At 42.8% G+C, this 18,197-nt stretch overlaps 1 protein-coding gene across 3 annotated transcripts in view; it reads left to right on the top strand.

The window, feature by feature from the left end:
- The window catches only part of CLCF1 (cardiotrophin like cytokine factor 1), a 51,548-nt gene extending 38,377 nt beyond the window's left edge, over window positions 1-13,171 (top strand). For 2 of the 3 annotated variants that reach the window (XM_025164719.2, XM_025164718.2), the window contains exons 2-3: window positions 5,166-5,332; window positions 11,594-13,171. In XM_025164719.2, coding sequence (XP_025020487.1) covers window positions 5,166-5,332; window positions 11,594-12,076 — 650 coding nt within the window. In that variant the 3' untranslated portion in view covers window positions 12,077-13,171. Of the gene's footprint in view, window positions 1-5,140; window positions 5,333-11,593 lie in introns of all 3 variants that reach the window. The other variant, XM_088146295.1, reaches the window with a different exon arrangement.
- Window positions 13,172-18,197: the final 5,026 nt, after the last annotated feature.

The following is an 18,197-nucleotide window of genomic DNA, read 5'->3' as shown; positions in this document are numbered from 1 at the left end:
GCAAGAAGTAGAAAGCAGTGCATCGCATACAAAGGGATAGGCCAGGGTTTTTCCAGTTTGGGGGCTGTGAGATTTTCTTTTCTTTTCTTTTCTTTTAAATAGTGCTAAGCTTACTTTAACCTACACTACCTGTGTATTTCCAGTCTCAAAAAGATGGGAAATTGTGCTGCCAACATTCAGCAATGCAGAGTTTACAAGGGCTGCAAAGAAGTGGTTACTTGTCCATATCTTATATGCTGGGGAAGCATAACCTGGAAAACCCAAAAAGAGAACTAGGACAGGCACAACTTTATTTCACAGTGAGCTTCCAGGAAGATGCTGCGGCTCATAGGGCTAATGTGATTCTTGGTCATATTCAAACCAAGGAATTACTATTTCCTTTTTGCTAGGAACGATCATTTTTGAATGCTGTCTTTCCTGGGGCATCCCATCCCAGAAAAGCAAAAATTGGAAGACAAATAGAGTGCATAGTTAGAGAGATCTAAAACTATCACAGTGGGATGTAAAATGATGCATTTATTTGTGGCAGCACCTACTTTACCTTGACTAATCTAAAAAAAACCACACCACCACAACATAAGACCTGGTTAGTATTTTCAATGGGAGACCACAAGCAATGCCAGATTTCAGTACTATTGCAAGAAAACAACCTATGTATGTTAAGCTCAATTTGAGGGCGATTTCATTTATATTTTACTTAGCTATTTAGCTTTTGTAACAGAAGGTTAAAAAGTAACTTTGTATCTACTCTAGTGTATGTGAAGAATTATTTTTACAATAAATTATGGATTAACAATCTCAGTGTGCTGTCAGAAACACATCCAAATCACTGTTGTAAGATATAAATAGATACAAATGCAAGTCAGATGTATTTCAAAATTAAAATATTGTAAAAAGTTTTCAGATCTCTTTGGCTTTGTGGGGAAAAAATACAGACTCCAGACGTTTCCATCATAGCATTATAGGATAAATATTGCTTTCTTCCTTTACTCATTTAGATATTGATTTTGACACGTCTCCTTTTCCATGGTTAGCATTTTCTAAAAAAAATTGAAAGTCACCAGTGTGTATGGGGACTGGCGCTGTTTTTCTCCAGTTCGCTACAACTGAAAGTCTAGAGTCTTCTTTTAAGTATCTAAGCATTTCTTTGTCCATTGAATTGGAGAAGTCTAATGGCTGTATACTCTAGCATACAATGGACACTTATCAGAATAACGAAGAGCTAAAAATTCATATATACCTGTAAATAGCTTAATGGGGAAAATATTAACTAAGAGGACATTGGCTGCACAAAGACCTCATGTGTATTCTAGTAGATTGTTTTGAAACCTTTAAACAAGGTTCTTTTTTCTTTCTTCTTCATCTAATTAATTTGCAGTAATCTAAATAGAGGGTGGATCTTTCTGATTATACAGAAATGCTGAGAGGATCAGGATATCTTTCCCTTATGGAGCTGGATTAACTATTTATTTGAGTCCTGAATTTAGCAGCTATTAGGTACCTCCGGGTTATCCACATCAGATATAATCCAAGCAGAAACTGTATGAAATGTAGAATTATCTTGAATTTGACAATATATCTGAAAAATAAAAGTACTGTTATCATGTGATTATAACCACTATAGAAAAGGACCAAAATGTTGTTATGCAGGATGAGCCCTGCCATTAGGCCTGTGGGGCAGCTGCCTCAGGCAGCAGGAGAAAGCTGACAAGGTGCTTCATTTATTTATTTTTATTTATTTATTTGTTGGATTTCTCCCCCGCCCATCTCCCCCACAATAGGGGGCTCTGGGCAACTTACAAGAAACATTAAAACTATAAATATATAAAAAATACATAAGAAGAAAAAATTCATGGAAGAAAGGGGGCACACGTTGCTGTGCTGTCTGCACCACATTCCTTAAGCTAGCTTGTTGCCTTCAGGTGCAGTGGAGGAGGACAATGTCCCATTGCTGGTGTTGAACAAACAGTTCAAAGTCCAGGTGCTAGCAGCATGTTGAGGACATTTCCACATCCAGTATTAGTGTCACTCCTCTATAGCTCTCTGCCTGTGTGACCACACAAGTTTGCTTCCATTTTTCAGGGCATCATTAACTTCCAGCTCCAAGATGGCACAAAATGAATGGCAGTGAATGCATCTGAGCAACTGAAAGGATGAAGCTTGTGGGAGGGCCGTCTGGGAACTCCAAACTGCCCTTGGCTCCTGGTTGCTATTCTCCCCCTGCTTCATAAGTCACCTAAGCCACCATAGTACTCTGCTGTTCTTTCACTGGTCTTCCTAAAGCTCACTCTTTAGGGACAGACTTAACCATAGTTTTAACTGGGAAACTGTCAGCATCTTAGACCAAGCTAAATCCAAAAATGCAAGGGAATCCCTGGAAGCTTGGTATTCAGACAAGGCAGCCATCAACAGGCACATAGCAATAAACAACATCTACACACTATTCAAAAGAGACAATAGAAAGGAAAACAAATGACCAGAACATCTCCTCACCAGCAATCATCAACCAGATAAGCAGAGATTAACACCAAGATTACCACCAGACATACAATCAAGCAGTAAACAATACCTTAATCAAGGAACTACCAGAGGGAAAAAATAAAACCCCCACCCCCACTAACACTGGCAGGGCATGCCACTGTATATAAACAGAGAGCAAACCCCATCGCATTCCAGCACTGAAGATGTTACCTAGCCAGGTAACGAAATGTTTGCAAGAAAACAACCAAGCTCAGAGAACCCCAAGGACTCCAAAGCTCAGTTAGACAGTCCCCCCCCCCTTAATTACAAAGAAAAGAATGCATTGCAAGCTAATAATGATAGGAGGGTGTTGAGTTTTTCATTCGTCTGTTGGTTAGCTGGAGGGGGTGATGGTTGCTTGTTATTGCCATTTCCTGAACAGTAATGATGAGGACAGTCATTTGGACAATGTATCTGAGGGCCTAGTAGCCGGGTAGAACTGCCCAGAATGAGGACGAGGGCGGGGCACTGAATACTTCCTTTATCAGAAATGGCAACATGTCTTGGGTGATGAAGCAGAATTTCTCAAGCCACAGCAGGACCTTCCCATGCCTCCCTCATTCTCTTTAGAAAGAATGATCAAGATCAGGCAGGAGTTACTGTATACCAGACATCCATTTGGGACCAAAAACACATACCCTTTAAGCTCCCAGTGTTGAGACACCACCCCTTCCCCCTCCACACTTGCAAAGGAAAATGACACAGATTCCTAAAGAATTTGTATAAAAGGAAAGGAAATCTCTGGATTGTGTGGGAGAGAGAATGGGTGGGCACTGTCCCTGGTGGGTAGAAGAACAGTGGAAGCACTGAAGTAAGATGGAATCATTGAGGCTGGGCTGGGCTTGGGTGTGGCGCGCACTGAAAAATGCCACAGGATAGTCTTTAATGAAGTGCGAGTGGCCAGGGCGGGCTGCGTGCTTCGTAGGTGAATCACCCAAGTGGGAGGCACTGGCATGAGTAATGTGGTAGGTTTTTACGGCGGCTTTACAGTCATAACCATAACCTAGCCTTGGTCCAGGAATAAAGATATATTGTAGATGTTTCTGTCTCTGGCAGAGGAAAACAGAAACACCAGGCCAGCCAAGTGAAGAATCCCCTTTTGTGGCATTCCTAACAAAGAAATGTGGGAATGTGCCTTAGTCTTCCATGTAATGTTTCATATTACTTAGAGCTTTTTGGCTGTATTTATCTTTTCTATTAGCATCCAAAATTTCACTCTCAAAATGCTAAGGGTTGTTTTTTTTTTTTTTTAGAATTACAGCATTCATGGTGTACTAATAAACTTAGGAAATAGGGTTTCTCTTTTGGACTAAGAGCATTGTTTCAGCCAAATGTTGTACATTTGACAGAAAAACTCTAGTTTTGGGTACATGCTGAATGTATTTCAACCATTTGTCCACTAAGTGTGGAAATATTTGCTATCAAACAGATAATGCTTAATGTACATTAATCATTCCAAGTTACTAACACAGAATCTCTGACTAGTCTGTTCTATCCTGTCAAGTATTAGATCACTTAAAATTATGCCTTGCCTGAAAATAGGCCTTCACCCCAACTCTGAACATTCACTGGGAATTTGGATGGGATACTTAAGGAGACATTATTCTCCTTAACAATAAGAGGGCCAGTTTGGTCTAGTGGTTAGGGCACTAGGCTAGAAACCAGGGGACTGTGAGTTCTAGTCCCACCTTAGGCATGAAGCCGGCTGGGTGACCTTGGGCCCAGTCACTCTCTCTCAGCCCTAGGAAGGAAGCAAGGACAAAGCATTTCCAAAAAATGTTGCCAAGAAAACTGCAGGGGCCAATCCAGGCAATTGCCAGGAATGAAAAATTGACCTATATATTTCCAGAGAGATATATTATTTTTTTCTCCCTGAAAATCTCCAGAATGTACCAGCACTATGGGGGCAGGGAAGAAGGATAGAAGAACTTCCAAAAAAAAAAAAAAAAAGGAAAAAAGACATTATGTAAGAATCTTTTCATCCTAGCACAATCTTGGTAACCTTTAGGCTACACTGGATTGGACATGAGGAGAATCCAGGTAACATGTTTCATAATGGAAATAGCAACCTTAGTTTCAGGGAAACAGTACCAGGGTTTTTTCCTCTCCCTTCCCTGGCCCTACTGAAAGCCTACACGTGCAGGCACACATCCCCTAAAGTTGCTATTTGCATCTGGGGAAGTCTTAATTGGCCCCGATTGCTTTTAACTGCTGCCATGGGAAACCCTGCCTGTAAAAAAAAATAGAAGCGTTTCTGCTGAGGTGGCAGAAATGCATGAATAAGTGGAGCCGTTTCGTTTGCATGAAAGAAGGGTGGGACAAATAGGGTTGACGAGGAATAAGGATTGCTTGACAAAAGGCTTTTCTGGTGGACTCTTCCAGCCATTAGACCAGCATCAGAATAGACCGAATCACTCTTAAGCTAAAAAGGCCATCTGTTCCCATGCACGTAGATATGATTTATACCACGGGTTTGGGGGAAATATATACAGTGGGAGAGAACAAGATTGCTTGAAGCCCTTTTCTCCTGGGATTTCTCTAGGGGAGGGTGGGTGTGGAGGGTCAGGGATGGGGAACGCAGGCTTTGCTCCCCCGGTCACAGTGCTCCCTTTGCCCACAGCTCCTTACAAGTGTGCTCCCTGCAGGAGATTCGTGGGGGATCCTTGCCTTCCTGTGTGCCACGCTTTGGAACCTGCCTGGGGTGCCTGCACTGAACCGCACGGACCAAGTGACCACCAGACAGTCCATCCAGCAGATGTACGACCTCACTCGCTATCTGGAACACCAGCTGCACACGCTTGCGGCCACTTATGTGAGTGTAGATGCTTTGGGAGAATGGAAGCGACTGAGCTGAGCGACTTCCTAGAAATTCTTTCCTTCATTCCTTCCTTCCTTCCTTCCCTTTTCCCTGAACCATCTCCGTTTCTTCCTGCCTAGCTGAGATCTCCTTTGAAAATTGTCCCTCCCTGTTTCTCTCCCTTTGGACATCTGCGCAGCAAAGGGAGGCCTGGCTGTACAGTCCTTCCCTCTGTGCATTCTGGCTTGTGGGCTCAGTGAATCTCAGGCCACTTCTGCACAGAGGGCCTCTCATGCCACCTATCCACAGGACTCAGGCAGTCGTTCTATTTTTTTTTTCTTAATGAGTATTTCTGGAAATTAAAATGATGCAAGAAGTGGTAGGGAAAGATAGGAGCAGTGTCATTTGGAGCCTCATAAAATTATGAATAAGACTGGTGCATAAGAAGGGAAGCATTATACAACCAGATACTGAATCCTGAAAGCCCACTGGAAGAGAAGGGCTTTAAAAGGCAACAGACTGATTTTGCGCACGATTTGAAAAGGGATTTAGGGATATGGACTTTTCGTGCCTGCAACACTCTGTCCCAGCACCTAAAATTTCCTCCTACATGGTGAATAGCTGAAATACTGTTCTCTCTCCACAGCTATGGCCCTCACTTGGCAGAATATCTGACATCCTTTCTCCTCCCTGCCTTCAGGCACCGGTGGAGTCTCCCTGTTTACAATCTGTTGTGGATCTCCCGCTGGGGTGAGGTGAGGCCTCGTCTGTCAGAACTTGCCAGGGAAACGCCCGGCTGTGCAGAGAGCTGAAAGTGGGGGCAGCCCCTCATCAGCTTGCGTGGCATCCCTGCTCTCTGGCCTACCTGGCATTTCAGGCCCTACCCCTTGGCAGGTTTCCTTGACACTGAGCATCAAATGCTATCAAAATCAGGGATTTGCTTGTTTGGCCCATGGAAAATGCAGGACCCATATTTTCTAGTGTATCAACTTTCTGGAAACTTTCTTTTAAGGAAGGAGACCAAGAAGGTCAAGTTTCCACAGTCTAGAAAACAAAAGAATTGTGCCATTATACAGCAGCCAGGGTCCATTCATTGAGTTTCCTTTATGTGCTCACTTAATGATGATTTCTGTCACAGAAATGAACAACATTCTCAAACAATACAGGCTTTTGATAATAATAAGCTAATTGAATGGAAGAGGCTGATCAACCGAGGCAAATTCAGCCTGTAGCCAACTCTCTGGGCCTCCACTGTGCCCATATTCAGCTTGTGCCACTTTCCAACCAGAAAATGTATAAATGCATGGAGAGGTGTTTCTCTGTGTGTGTGTGTGTGTGTGTGTGTGTGTGTGTGCATGCATGTGCACGTGAGGGAGAGAGAGAGAGAATGAGGTCAAAATGACAATCATGACCTTTTCTTCTTTTCCTGTCTTAGTGCAGGGACTGAAAAACTACCATCTGATAAAATCTGGGGTGGTAGATATGTTTTATTTATTGACAAAACTGTCCCCAATTAAATATTGATATTTTAATCCTTGTCACCAAAGGTACAATTATTTATCATTATAGCAACTAGAATGGCAAAAGATCAATTTGATCAGTACTGGTGTACTAATCCTACAGTGCATGCATGTTGCCACATCTAATGAAGTCACAATCAATATGGGAATTTATTTTGCCAACCTCAACTAATGGTGCATTCCCATGTTGTCCACCTGGAACACAAAAGATGTGAGTGTCTTCAAAATATATAGTTGTGTGCACAGAGACATATAGACAAATTTCCAAATTTAGGTGATATTTTTGTATGAAACCTGTTACATTAGAGCCACAGAAAGCTAGATTTCACTTATTTTCAGTGAGTGAAATTATATAAGTAAAGATATGGCAGGAACAGCTGGTTCTTCACTTGCAATGTGTACTTGGCTTCACACTGAACTCGGACTCTCAAACTTGTCTTCCCTTTGTAAAAGACGGTAAACTTTTAAAAACTAATTAATGACATTTACATCATAGGTTAGAAATTAAAGATTACTTGGAAGTCATCTGGTCCCAAACTTTGCTTAATGCAAGATCAACTGATATACGTTCCTCCTTATGCTTAAAAAAGAAAAGAAAAGAAAAGCCTAATCCATAGATGCTCATTTCCAGAACAATTTCCAGAGCTAGACAGAAAAAAAACCCCACACTTATTTTTACTAAATACTAAAACTAACTGTAACATGTACAATGTTATATCTACTGTATATTAAAAAAACCTACACTTATTTTTGCTAAATACTAAAACTAACTGTAACATGTACAATGTCATATCAAATGGGTGATGTTGCATTGAAATAATTTCCACTTCTGTTAGGCTTCCACAATCTTTATAGTGCTTTGCAATTTCTGAGAGCCTAGGTCTCTGCTTCTGCTTCTGCTACTGCTTCAAATCACAATAAGAAAATGATGGAATGTATATTGTGATGTCATGAGGGAATTCCTGGCGTTTTGTACTTGCATTCTAACATTGGATGCAGGTATGTCAGTCACAGGGCTTCTACTGTGACATCATGACATGCATTTCATCACATTCACCTTCTTGCTCCCCCACCCCACCCCCAGCATCTATATCTTAAGATCTGTCAGATAGTGCAGTTCCATTTTGTAAGTGTTCACTTTTAAACGCTAGTCCATCTTAATTGTCAAGAAATAAGAGCATGATCCAGGCCTTAGAAATAACCTACCCAGACAGACAAAGATTTTAATAAACCAAAATAAAAACGGCTTTCTGCAACCAGGTACTTTCCAAATCTGTTGGACTGTGACTCCCATCATCCCATCAGACTTGCTTAGTGAATGAGTGGCCATATAAATTTAATAAATAAATATCCCCTGGCAACATGGCTGGGAGCTAATGGGACTTATAGTCAACACATCCGGAGACCAGCAGGTTGGGAAAGGATGTGTAATAGGAAACCAAAATGAAAATAAAGAAATGGAAGAGTCATGGTAAGTCAAATGAAGATGAGGAAAAGCATTGCGGCAGTCTGAAGGAGAATGCTGAGAGCAATAAGTGCAGGAACTGGGAAATCAGATCCTATAGAAAGGCTATACTGTCAATTGCCGCACCTCACAGCAGTTTTCCTTTGGAGAGGGGAGCACAGGCAAAAGCCTAAATTCAGGAGATTAAAACGGCAGAGGAACTCAGACAGTGACAAAGGGATGATCCTGATGGTCAAGGAAGCTGTGCTAATGCCTTGGGAGGACTGCCCAGGCTACCCCCCCCCGCCCCCCAGTAGGTTAGCATTCACAATGCTTAATGGTTGGCAGCCAAGCAGAAGGGGAAAGCAAAGCAAAGCAAAATAACACAAGGATACCCAGGCAAAGGGCCCCCTAGTCACAAGCGCTCTGCTCTGAACCTGTCAGGGAAGGAAAACAATTGGGCAGGCCATCCCGCTGGCAGACTTCAGAGGAATGTTACAGACTTTTTCCCAAGGGATTTCTGTGGAAGCAAAGCTCCTTCCACAGGCTGCCATAGAAGCTATGGGTGGAGAAAGCTATTCAGAGGGCCAGGAGAAATGAAAGGAAGCACCAGCCGAACACAAATGTCTTACCTAGGCAAGTCTCTTAGAGGCTGTGAAGATTTGAGGTTTACGTGGACCAAATCTCTGCCATGGCCTTTCCTTGCTTGTCTTCTGGGCAATGATTGTGGGAGGAGCAGGGAATGGAGTCTGTGGGCTTGATTAAGTGCCAAAAGGTACCTACCTTTTCCCAAGACATGCTGAAGAAGGTTGTTGTCTAGCCAGGGTTGGGCCAGTTCTCTTTGCAAACTCTTTGGGGTTTTTTTTCTTTTTCTTTTCTCTAAGAACTAAGCAGAGGAGAGCAAGTTCCAGCATCCACTCAGGCTGTACACGAAGGCCGAAGGCCTCTCTGCTTGGCCTTCAGTGGGATGGGTTGCTGTGCAGTGTACTTGGAAGGGGCAGCAGCACAGTCTTGCTATGAGTGCCTAGCAAAGCTGGCCCATAAGCACCAGGCACTAAGCATCAGGCAGCCCACCACACCATGCAGAGAGCTGACCCCCCCCCCCTCAACTTGCAGGAAGCCATAGCTGACTGCATGGGTCCCACTAGCCTGGCCTCCTGCTACTCAGCTTTCTCCCATCCCTTACCTGCTCAGGAACTGGTGGTTGTTGAACTTAACTAAAACCCTTGTGCTGGGCACAATGGAGTCTCAGCAGCCTTTATGAGAAAGTTCCTGTGTTTACCTTTAAACTCATAAGAGTTGTTAAGCACCCTGCTGGATCAGGCCAAAGGCTCATCTTCAATATTCTGTCTGGTTGCACAGAAAAGCTCAAAAGAAACAGTACATGAGGGCAACAACCCTTTTTTGTTTCATGGTCATTGGAATGTATAATATGTTGCCTTTGAATCTGCAGGTGGTATACAGGTAGTCCTCATTTAGCAACCACAATTGGGACCAGCAACTCGGTTGTTAAGCAGAGTGGATGCTAAGTGAAACTGCAACTGTGCTTGTGATCTTACTTTAGCTTTCCTTTGCTTTACAGACCTGCAAAGGTCATAAATGCAAGGACTGGTTATAAGGTTGCTTTTTCATCACCGTTGTAACTGCAAACGGTTGCTAGACAAGGCAGTTTCTAAACAAGGACTACCTCCATAACTATCAAGACTAGTGGCCACTGATAGCCTAATCCTCCACAATGTTATTTAGATACCTTCTATACAAATTTAGGTCTAATTGAGTGGCCACCACTGTATCTGTTGACAGATAAGTTCTTCAGTGTTCTAGACAGCTTTTGGATCCTCCCCATTAAATTATCCAATCCCAAATAAATGATGAAATGTAAAGAAGCATTTTAACATTTAAGATTGATTCACATTTTCAATCTGAGCATTTTTTTGTGAGTGTAACAAGTGACTTGACACTGGATTTTGCACTGTCTTTCTCCCTCTACCTTGGTACACAGTCTTGCAGTGAATGGGACAACAGTTGAGATCAATGAATGGGGTTAACAGTAATTGGCGCGTTGTCCTTATATAAAAGGTGAAAGTATCACAAAAAGATGGAAAAGGAAAGCCTTTGACAGATGCAGGGCTATATCACTTCATATCTTAAACAAACATATCTTCCAATAACCATGTTTCCATGTGCACCATCTTTCCTTCCTTATTCTTTTTCCCTATGAAGCCCCTGTTCTTAAATATGACAGAATTCCTGCTTCTCCTTTCCCCACCTTCTCCTGCTGGTCTCCTGGTGATGGCCACGTCTCAGCCTGCCTGTTAGCTGATCTCTGCTACTGCTACAATATTGTTTGGGGAGCCTCTACTTGCCCTCAGGCCACAGAGAGGAAATTAATTTGTCTCCTGAGCTTGTCAGATTCTTCACACACCCGCAGGGTTTGACACACCTCCCTTCCGCTTGGTGCTTCACCCACCCACTCACCCCACTGCCTGGGCAATCCTGCTGCCTGCGGGACACCACTGTTGGCAGGGGGTGGGGAATCCCAGGAACGCAGCTCAGCAGGGCAGGCGGGTGTGAATAAAGCCAGCATGTGCCTCTGTCTGTAGCAGAACGATCAGCCGGGAAGCAAGGATCTTTCAAAGATAGAAACTTACCAGCTGCAGTTGCAGTATGGAAGTGCAAGAAGTGCAACCAGGTAAAAGTGAGGCTTTTGCAACTCAGTGGATCCAGGGACATTTTGCCCATGACTAGGGATGGGTTCGTCAGCAGGCATAGGTAGGCAACAGAATACACAGAAGTATGTCCTCTTGCATTTTGCATTGTGTATTGCAAATGGTCTTTCCCACATCAAGCTGAGGTCTTATCCACCCCTCCATCAGCAGAAAACTGTACCAGTTGCTCCCACTGCTAATCCCTACTCCATTTCTCTTATCTATGTTCCTGGGCACTGCCAGTGACCTGATTTCCTTCCAAGGTAAAGGGTGACAAGGCTTGATAGATTTTGCACACCTTGAGGCTGTTGGAATAAGGGGAGTATTTTAACACCAGAACAGCTAAAGAATACCGCAGCTTTCCCACTGGTGGACCAGGGACCAGATGAAGTAACATCAGGGGGTCACAGCAGAAAAAAGAGATTGTTTGTTTTGTGATTAAGTGCAAGTGGACGCATGTCCTGTGTTCCAGTAGAGTTACACCTCCTTGTCTTGCTGTGTAGGAGAGGGAGGAGGCGTTTGTAGAGATGGTGGGTGGAAAGAACTGTGAAAGTGGATATTCCTGTACCACTGAGTTTAACATTGTCTTGTCTTTTCCCCTCAGCTCAACTATTTGGGGCCACCTTTCAATGAGCCAGACTTTGACCCTCCCCGGATAATTGGGGTAGAAGCTGTGCCAAGTGCCACCGTAGACATTCAGGAGTGGCACAGCTTGAATGACAATGCCCGGCTAGCAGCTAATTACCAGGCCTACAGCCATCTGCTCTGCTACCTGAGGACCATGGATGGCACAGCTCCAACTGCCTTGCCAAGTCTGCGCCACAGCCTAGCCCACTTCCGGGCTAGCCTGCAAGGGCTGTTGGGCTCAATCGCAGGCATCATGGCTTCCCTGGGCTATTCACTTCCAACTCCAGGGCCCCCTGTAGAGCTTACCCCACCCAGCCACTTCCTGCGCAAGATGGATGACTTCTGGCTGCTGAAAGAGCTACAGACCTGGCTGTGGCGCTCAGCCAAAGACTTCAACCGGCTGCGCAAAAGGGTGCCTCCTTCCGCTGTTATGCTGCATCTTGAGACCAGAGGCTTTTGATCCCTGCCATTGCCATTGTCTCTGCCTCCACCTCAATTCACTGACATCATTCATACCTGCCGCTCAAGGACTAGCACTTCTGAAAGACTCCAAATCTACTGCTCTTTCCCAGCCCCTCCTCACAATTGCTCTCCTCCTCCCATGCTTTCTTGGTGCTGTATTGCTGTCTGTTACTAAGCTGTGCCCCTGGGTGAGCAGATCTACATCTATACAGCCTGTTTCTTTTCATCTCTTTCTCCTCTGCTTTCTTGTACAGTATTAATATTATATCCTCCTCTTCTTCTCCTTCTCCTTCTCCTTCTCCTTCTCCTCCTCCTCCTCCTCCTCCTTTTTCTTCCAGAGGGGGCCATTCATTTTCAAGAAGAAAAGGAAGACCCCTTTTCCCTCCTGCCTCCATGATGAGCAATAAAGCCCTGGCTGCAGGGCAGCCAACATCTGGCAGCCTCCACCCTGATGCTCCACTTGCCTTAAACTGCACTCCCTCAATGGCTGGATTCCTCTGCATTCTCCCTGCTCTCTCTAAGGGGCTATGCCAGTTGGGAGCTTACAAAGGCCACTCACTGATCAGGCAGTTACATGGGAAGCATCTCTCCAGTCAGACCATACAATATGCCCAAGCTGGACCTTCTGCTGGACCTTAATTCTAGTGGCCGTCTTCACCAGAAGGGGCAAACTGGACTCTGACCCAGAGATGAGGGGCTTGGTTTAGTGCAAGCACTTGTATGTTTTCAGCCTTTCTTTCCCCTCTGTGGTTAGGTAAGATCATTCATTCACTATTGCCATGTGCAGACCTACCCATAGTAGGATAACTGTCTAAGCCAGCTCCAGTAGTGGCTACCACTTGTTGTACCATTCACTCCACAAGACAGGATTGGTGAAGCTCTGTGGTTTACACTGTCACCAGCAAAGGAGGAATTTCCCACATGTGGCCCCATCTACCATTCTTTCTCTCCATCTTTGCCCACCCCTCCCTCCTCCTGTCAGGTTGTTATTCTAAGTTTGTCTATATTAATATTTATTTATTTTCAGATGTTATTTATTAGATTGTATTTATTGCAGAATTTCTATTCTTGTATTAATAAATAAAATGCTTTCTCCAGGAGTGGCACTGACTTTATTTTCTCTCAACCCAGCATGCTCTGGGTTGGTCCCTGTCACATTTTGGATCAAACCTATTATTTGTGTGTATGTGAATGCTGTATGAAAACAGGGGGTAACTGTTTTCATACAACTAAAGCTAAACCAGTCTTATGCATCCTGATGTTCCAAAAGTAGTTTGCAGCTGAAACTCCAGAATTAAGAATATAAGCCAATAAAAGCATAAATCAGGCCAAGGTCCATCTTAATCCAGGATTTTGTTTTTCATAGTAGCTAACCAGATGATCACACATCCCTCTCCTCCCGTGGTTTCTGTAGCTGGTACTTGAGGCATGCTGCCTCCCATCTGAAGCTAGCACAGAAACTCAAGGGTAATAACCCTTGACATGCTTGTCTGCCATGAATTCTTCCAACCCCTTTTTATAGCTCTCCAAGCTGGGGGCCATCAACATACCTCATAGTAATGAATGCCATGGTTTGTGAGCAGTGTGAAGAAGTGCTTGGTTTTGTCTAAACCTCCTTTCATTTAGCTTTATTAGATGACCCCCGTTCCCGGTGTTTTGAGAGAGGGAGAAGAACTTTTCCATGTCTATATTCTCCATATCATGCATTATTTTTTATACCTCAACTATGTCTCACTCAATTTCCTTTTTTCTGTCCTAATGTTTTAGCCCTTTTTTTCCCATAGGGAATGTATTCAAGGCCAGTGATTTCTTTGGATGCCCTTGTCTACATCCTTCTTCCAATGTGGTGGTCAGAACTGAATACTGTAGTCCAGCTGTGGACATGCCATAGATTTTTATAAAAACATGACAATGTTGGCCATTCTCAATCCCTTTTCCAATTAAACGCCCAGAGTCAGTCTGCAGTGAGATGGGTGGTGCAAATTTGAAATATAAATCAATAAAATAAATAAATAATCCCTAACAAGGAATTTCTGCTGCTCTACATGCTTGACAGCCTTTTTCACAGCTGCCACACATTGACTTGACATTTGATTGCTGGCATGGGGAGAGTTTGGACATGCCCAACTCCTATTAGCCACCTTTGACCACTGTGGGCTCACCCCATTCCCTCCAGTCACTGGAAACTGCCCTCTCTGACAATTTGGGCTTGGGTTACAGGAAGGACTGGATAACTGGCTTCTGCAGAGGAATCTCATCTGCCAGCATAATGCTCGATCAACACTTCCCAAAGCCCTTGTTAGGTTTTTATGCCAGCATCTTCTTTCTACAGGTTTAGCATTCATTTGAAGGACTGCTAGGAAGTTAATTTAAAGCTAGAAAGATAGCCAGATTCTACCAGCTGCTTGTAGTTAGTTCTGTCACAATTGGGTAAATTCTGCTAATGGGGGTTTTGCATGGCCATATTTGTTATTTCTCTTAATTATTTCTAGGACCCAGTGGTGATGAGCTTCTGGTCTAATTATCTGGCATCCTGATGTTCATTCATTCATTCATTCATTCATTCATGCAATTTATATAGCTGCCCATCTCACCACAGTGACTCTAGGTGGCTTACAAAAAATTAGAACCAAAAGAACAAAACACGGTTTAAACTATATACAGAGAAACCATAATATTCCATATGCCTGAAGTCGAAAGAAAGAATGCTGTTCCATTTCAGTCACTAAGACAACTAACAACCCAGCCAAAATGTTTGTGGGATCATCCAGGTCTTTAATGCCATATGAAAGACCAACAGGTTTGAGGCCAACCAGATCTCAGAGGGAATGCTGTCTCACAGACCAGGCACAGCAAGATAGAAGCCACGACTTCTAGATCTTATAAGATGGCACTGACTTAACAGATGGGATCTGGAGCATGCAAACTTTGCTGATTTTGGTGGAGTGAGCAGAAATAGGTGGTCCCACCAAGAACCTGGCCCTGTGCCATGTAGGACAATAACCAACACCTTGAATTGCACCTAGAAGCCTAGTGGGAACCAGTACAGCTTGCAGACCAGTGGTGTTACACAGTCATGTAGTAGATCACTCCAAACTGCCCATGATGCCGCATTCTGGACCAGCTGCAGCTCCCAAATATTCTTCAAGGGCAGCCTATGTAGAGTGCATTACAGTAATCCAACCTGGAGATAACAGCATACATTACTGTGAGTAAGGCCTTCTGATCCAAAAATGGGTGCAACTGGTGCACAAGGTGAATCTGTGCAAAGGTCCTCCTAGCCATGGTGAGGCCACCTGCTCCTTGAAATGCTGAATTCAGCTTTGCTAGTTCTTGGAGAGTCTTGTTTTTGTTCATTTGCTTTGCAGTTTTATATCCAGTCCCTATCAGTAATATTTATGAGCATAAATATGCTAATAAATGAGCAATGGGAAGGTGATTCTTTGGCCTATTAAAAACTGCACTGGGGAACAAAATATTATCTCAAGGTGTGCTATGGTAAGACCTCAATGTTTTATGTCATTTTCCACTACCGTCTTTTTGTTCATCATGTTTTTTACTGTACAGATAGCCTTTTCTGCAAGGCCACTTGATTAAGGGGAATGATGATTAGATGTAGATGTAGATGATAAAAACCCATTTGTTTGTAAACTAGATGAACTCCAGGGTATAATACTGAGAAGCATTATTACTAACAACACCTCAAGGAACTCCGTTATGTGAAAACTCTGTCTTCAAGGCAAAAAACATTAATGTGCTGGTAGCGTTATGACAAAGAAAAATTCAGGATACAAAATGTTGTAATATTGTATATTGTAATATATAACTATTAGGGATATATTGGACTCCTAGGTAAAAATATCACTGCTAACTTCAGTGAAGAACTGAGTGAGAATACAAGGATGCAAGCTTCTGCCATGGATGATATTTTAATCATATTGAATAGTTTATCATATTATTAATATTTTGGAGTATTAGGGTTAGAAGAGACTATTTAGATCATCAAATCCAACCCCCTGTTCAGTACAAGAATCCAAATTAAAGCTTCCCTGAGAGATGGCTACACAGTTTCCTCTTGAACACACCCTACTGCATGGGAGCTGACCAACTCTCTTAGTAATTGGTTCCACAATCAAAATTCCTCTCACCATTAGGAAGTTTTTGTAACATTCAGTTGGAGCCTGTCTTTCCATAACTTAAATCTATTATTCTATGTTCTTCATTTTAAGATGAGAGACAACGTTGTGATCTTCTGTGTGGCATCTGTTCAGTTATTTGAAGAGTCTGATCACAATACTCCCCTTCTCTTCTCAAGGCTAAATATTCCCAGTTCCTTCAATCTGTTTTCATGAGGTTTCATTTCTGGTCCCCTGATCACGCTTGTCATCCCACTCTTTTCCTATCTGAATCCTTCTTAAGATGCAGAACTAGGATAATATTTGAGGTGGAGTCTGATCAGTGCAGAATGAAGTAAAATTCTTCCTTCCAAGGATATGAAAACTGCAGCCTCAAATTACGTTTGCTATTTTTGAGGCCATATCACACTGCTTACTCATCTTCACTTTGTAATCAACTCATATTGGATTTTTCACACCCTAAGTTCTGAGAGAGAGAGAGAGAGAGAGAGATTGATTGATTCTGTGGCCTGAAAAAGATTGAAATCTCCTGAACTACTATTCCAAGACTAACTCTATTCCTGCCACGTCACGTAATAGAACTTTGCATTTGTCTTTGTTACATTTCATTCTGTTATTTTTCAGGCCATTTCTTTGACTTATCAACATGGTTTTGCTTTTAATGTCTGCCTTCAAGGGTATTGGCTATTTTCCCAGTTTTGTATCACCTGCATTCCTTTCACCTCTTCATCCAGGCCACTAATAGCACTTAGCAGTGCCCATCCCTCACTCCTTGATGGGGACTGATTGATGAACTCTTCTGGAGTACAATTTGATTGTGATGTTCTCTTGGGCTTGCTTTTACCATTTCCCATTTTTGAGGTTTTACTTACCCACAGCTTCCCCATCAAGGAGGTTCTTCATCTCCTTTGCTTGTGCCAAGCATAACTTAAGAGCTTTTTCCAAGATAAGGTCTTATTTCATGCAATAATCTTTCCTGGGTTGTATTATCCCTGGTACCCCAATAATTCTATCCTTGTTGAGAGATTCTGTAGGTAAAACCATTGAGCATCATGTGAGTCTTTGGGGATGTAAGAATCACATACGGCTCAACAATTTCACCTACTTTTACCATGCCTAGATTTTCAAAGGTCTCATTCTTTCTTGGTGAGCAGTACTTTTCAAATTTTGACATCACAGCACTCAATGTTAACATTTCATAATTTGTATATCGAAAATTACTATAAACCTCAAGTGTGTCTTCTCCAACAACATGCAACAAGAGAGATAATTTGTAACCACATTTGTCCTTGGCCTGTACAGCATCAAGTTACCCTTGAAAGCTTTGTCTGAATTCCCTCCAGGATTCTGGAGTAGTCTAAGATTTTGAAGAGAAGGGGGAGTTTCAAAAACTCCTTGTTTAACTTGTTCTGTAAAGAAGTGGCAGTTCTTATCAACAGGACTTGGGCTTTCCTGTGAAACTCTGGAGTCTTTTCTATTGAATGTGCTACATTATGAGGAAGAAGATATATATCTTTCACATCTCTCCTGCTCTGTGCTTTGGACAATATGTATTTATCTGAGTTTCAGACAATGAAAACCTCAGGAACAACAGAGAGCATGTCTCTATTTTAAAGTGAGTGTTATTCAGCTGAGGAAATATACACCAAGCCAGTTCCACAAGGAACAAATTCCTTCCCCCCACCCCCACCCCCACCCGCCACCATTCCAGAGCTCATCTACAGTATTTCTACTGCTTCTTTCAAGGAAACATCATGAATCACTTATACACTGAGACCTTGTTTTAACAGACTAATTGGGAGGGAGGGAGATCCATTATTCATCAATGGCCATTGAATCAGAAAGTACGTCACTATGGTGGTTTGTTATGCAAATGATGTTATTTATGTCCATTGTGCCATGTCATCTTTAGGTATTTTACAGAAACGTAAGTGACATTTTGTAAAAGACAGAAAATTGTTCTGTGCATGTCTATGCAAAGCC

This window comes from Python bivittatus, unplaced genomic scaffold (genome assembly GCF_059951505.1).
Source record: "Python bivittatus isolate LINGU-HERP-01145 unplaced genomic scaffold, Pbiv_v1 ctg000480_np1212, whole genome shotgun sequence".
NCBI classification, from domain to species: Eukaryota; Metazoa; Chordata; class Lepidosauria; order Squamata; family Pythonidae; genus Python; species Python bivittatus.
Note: the sequence above shows the minus strand (reverse complement) of the source record. Positions and strands in the feature narration are given on the sequence as shown.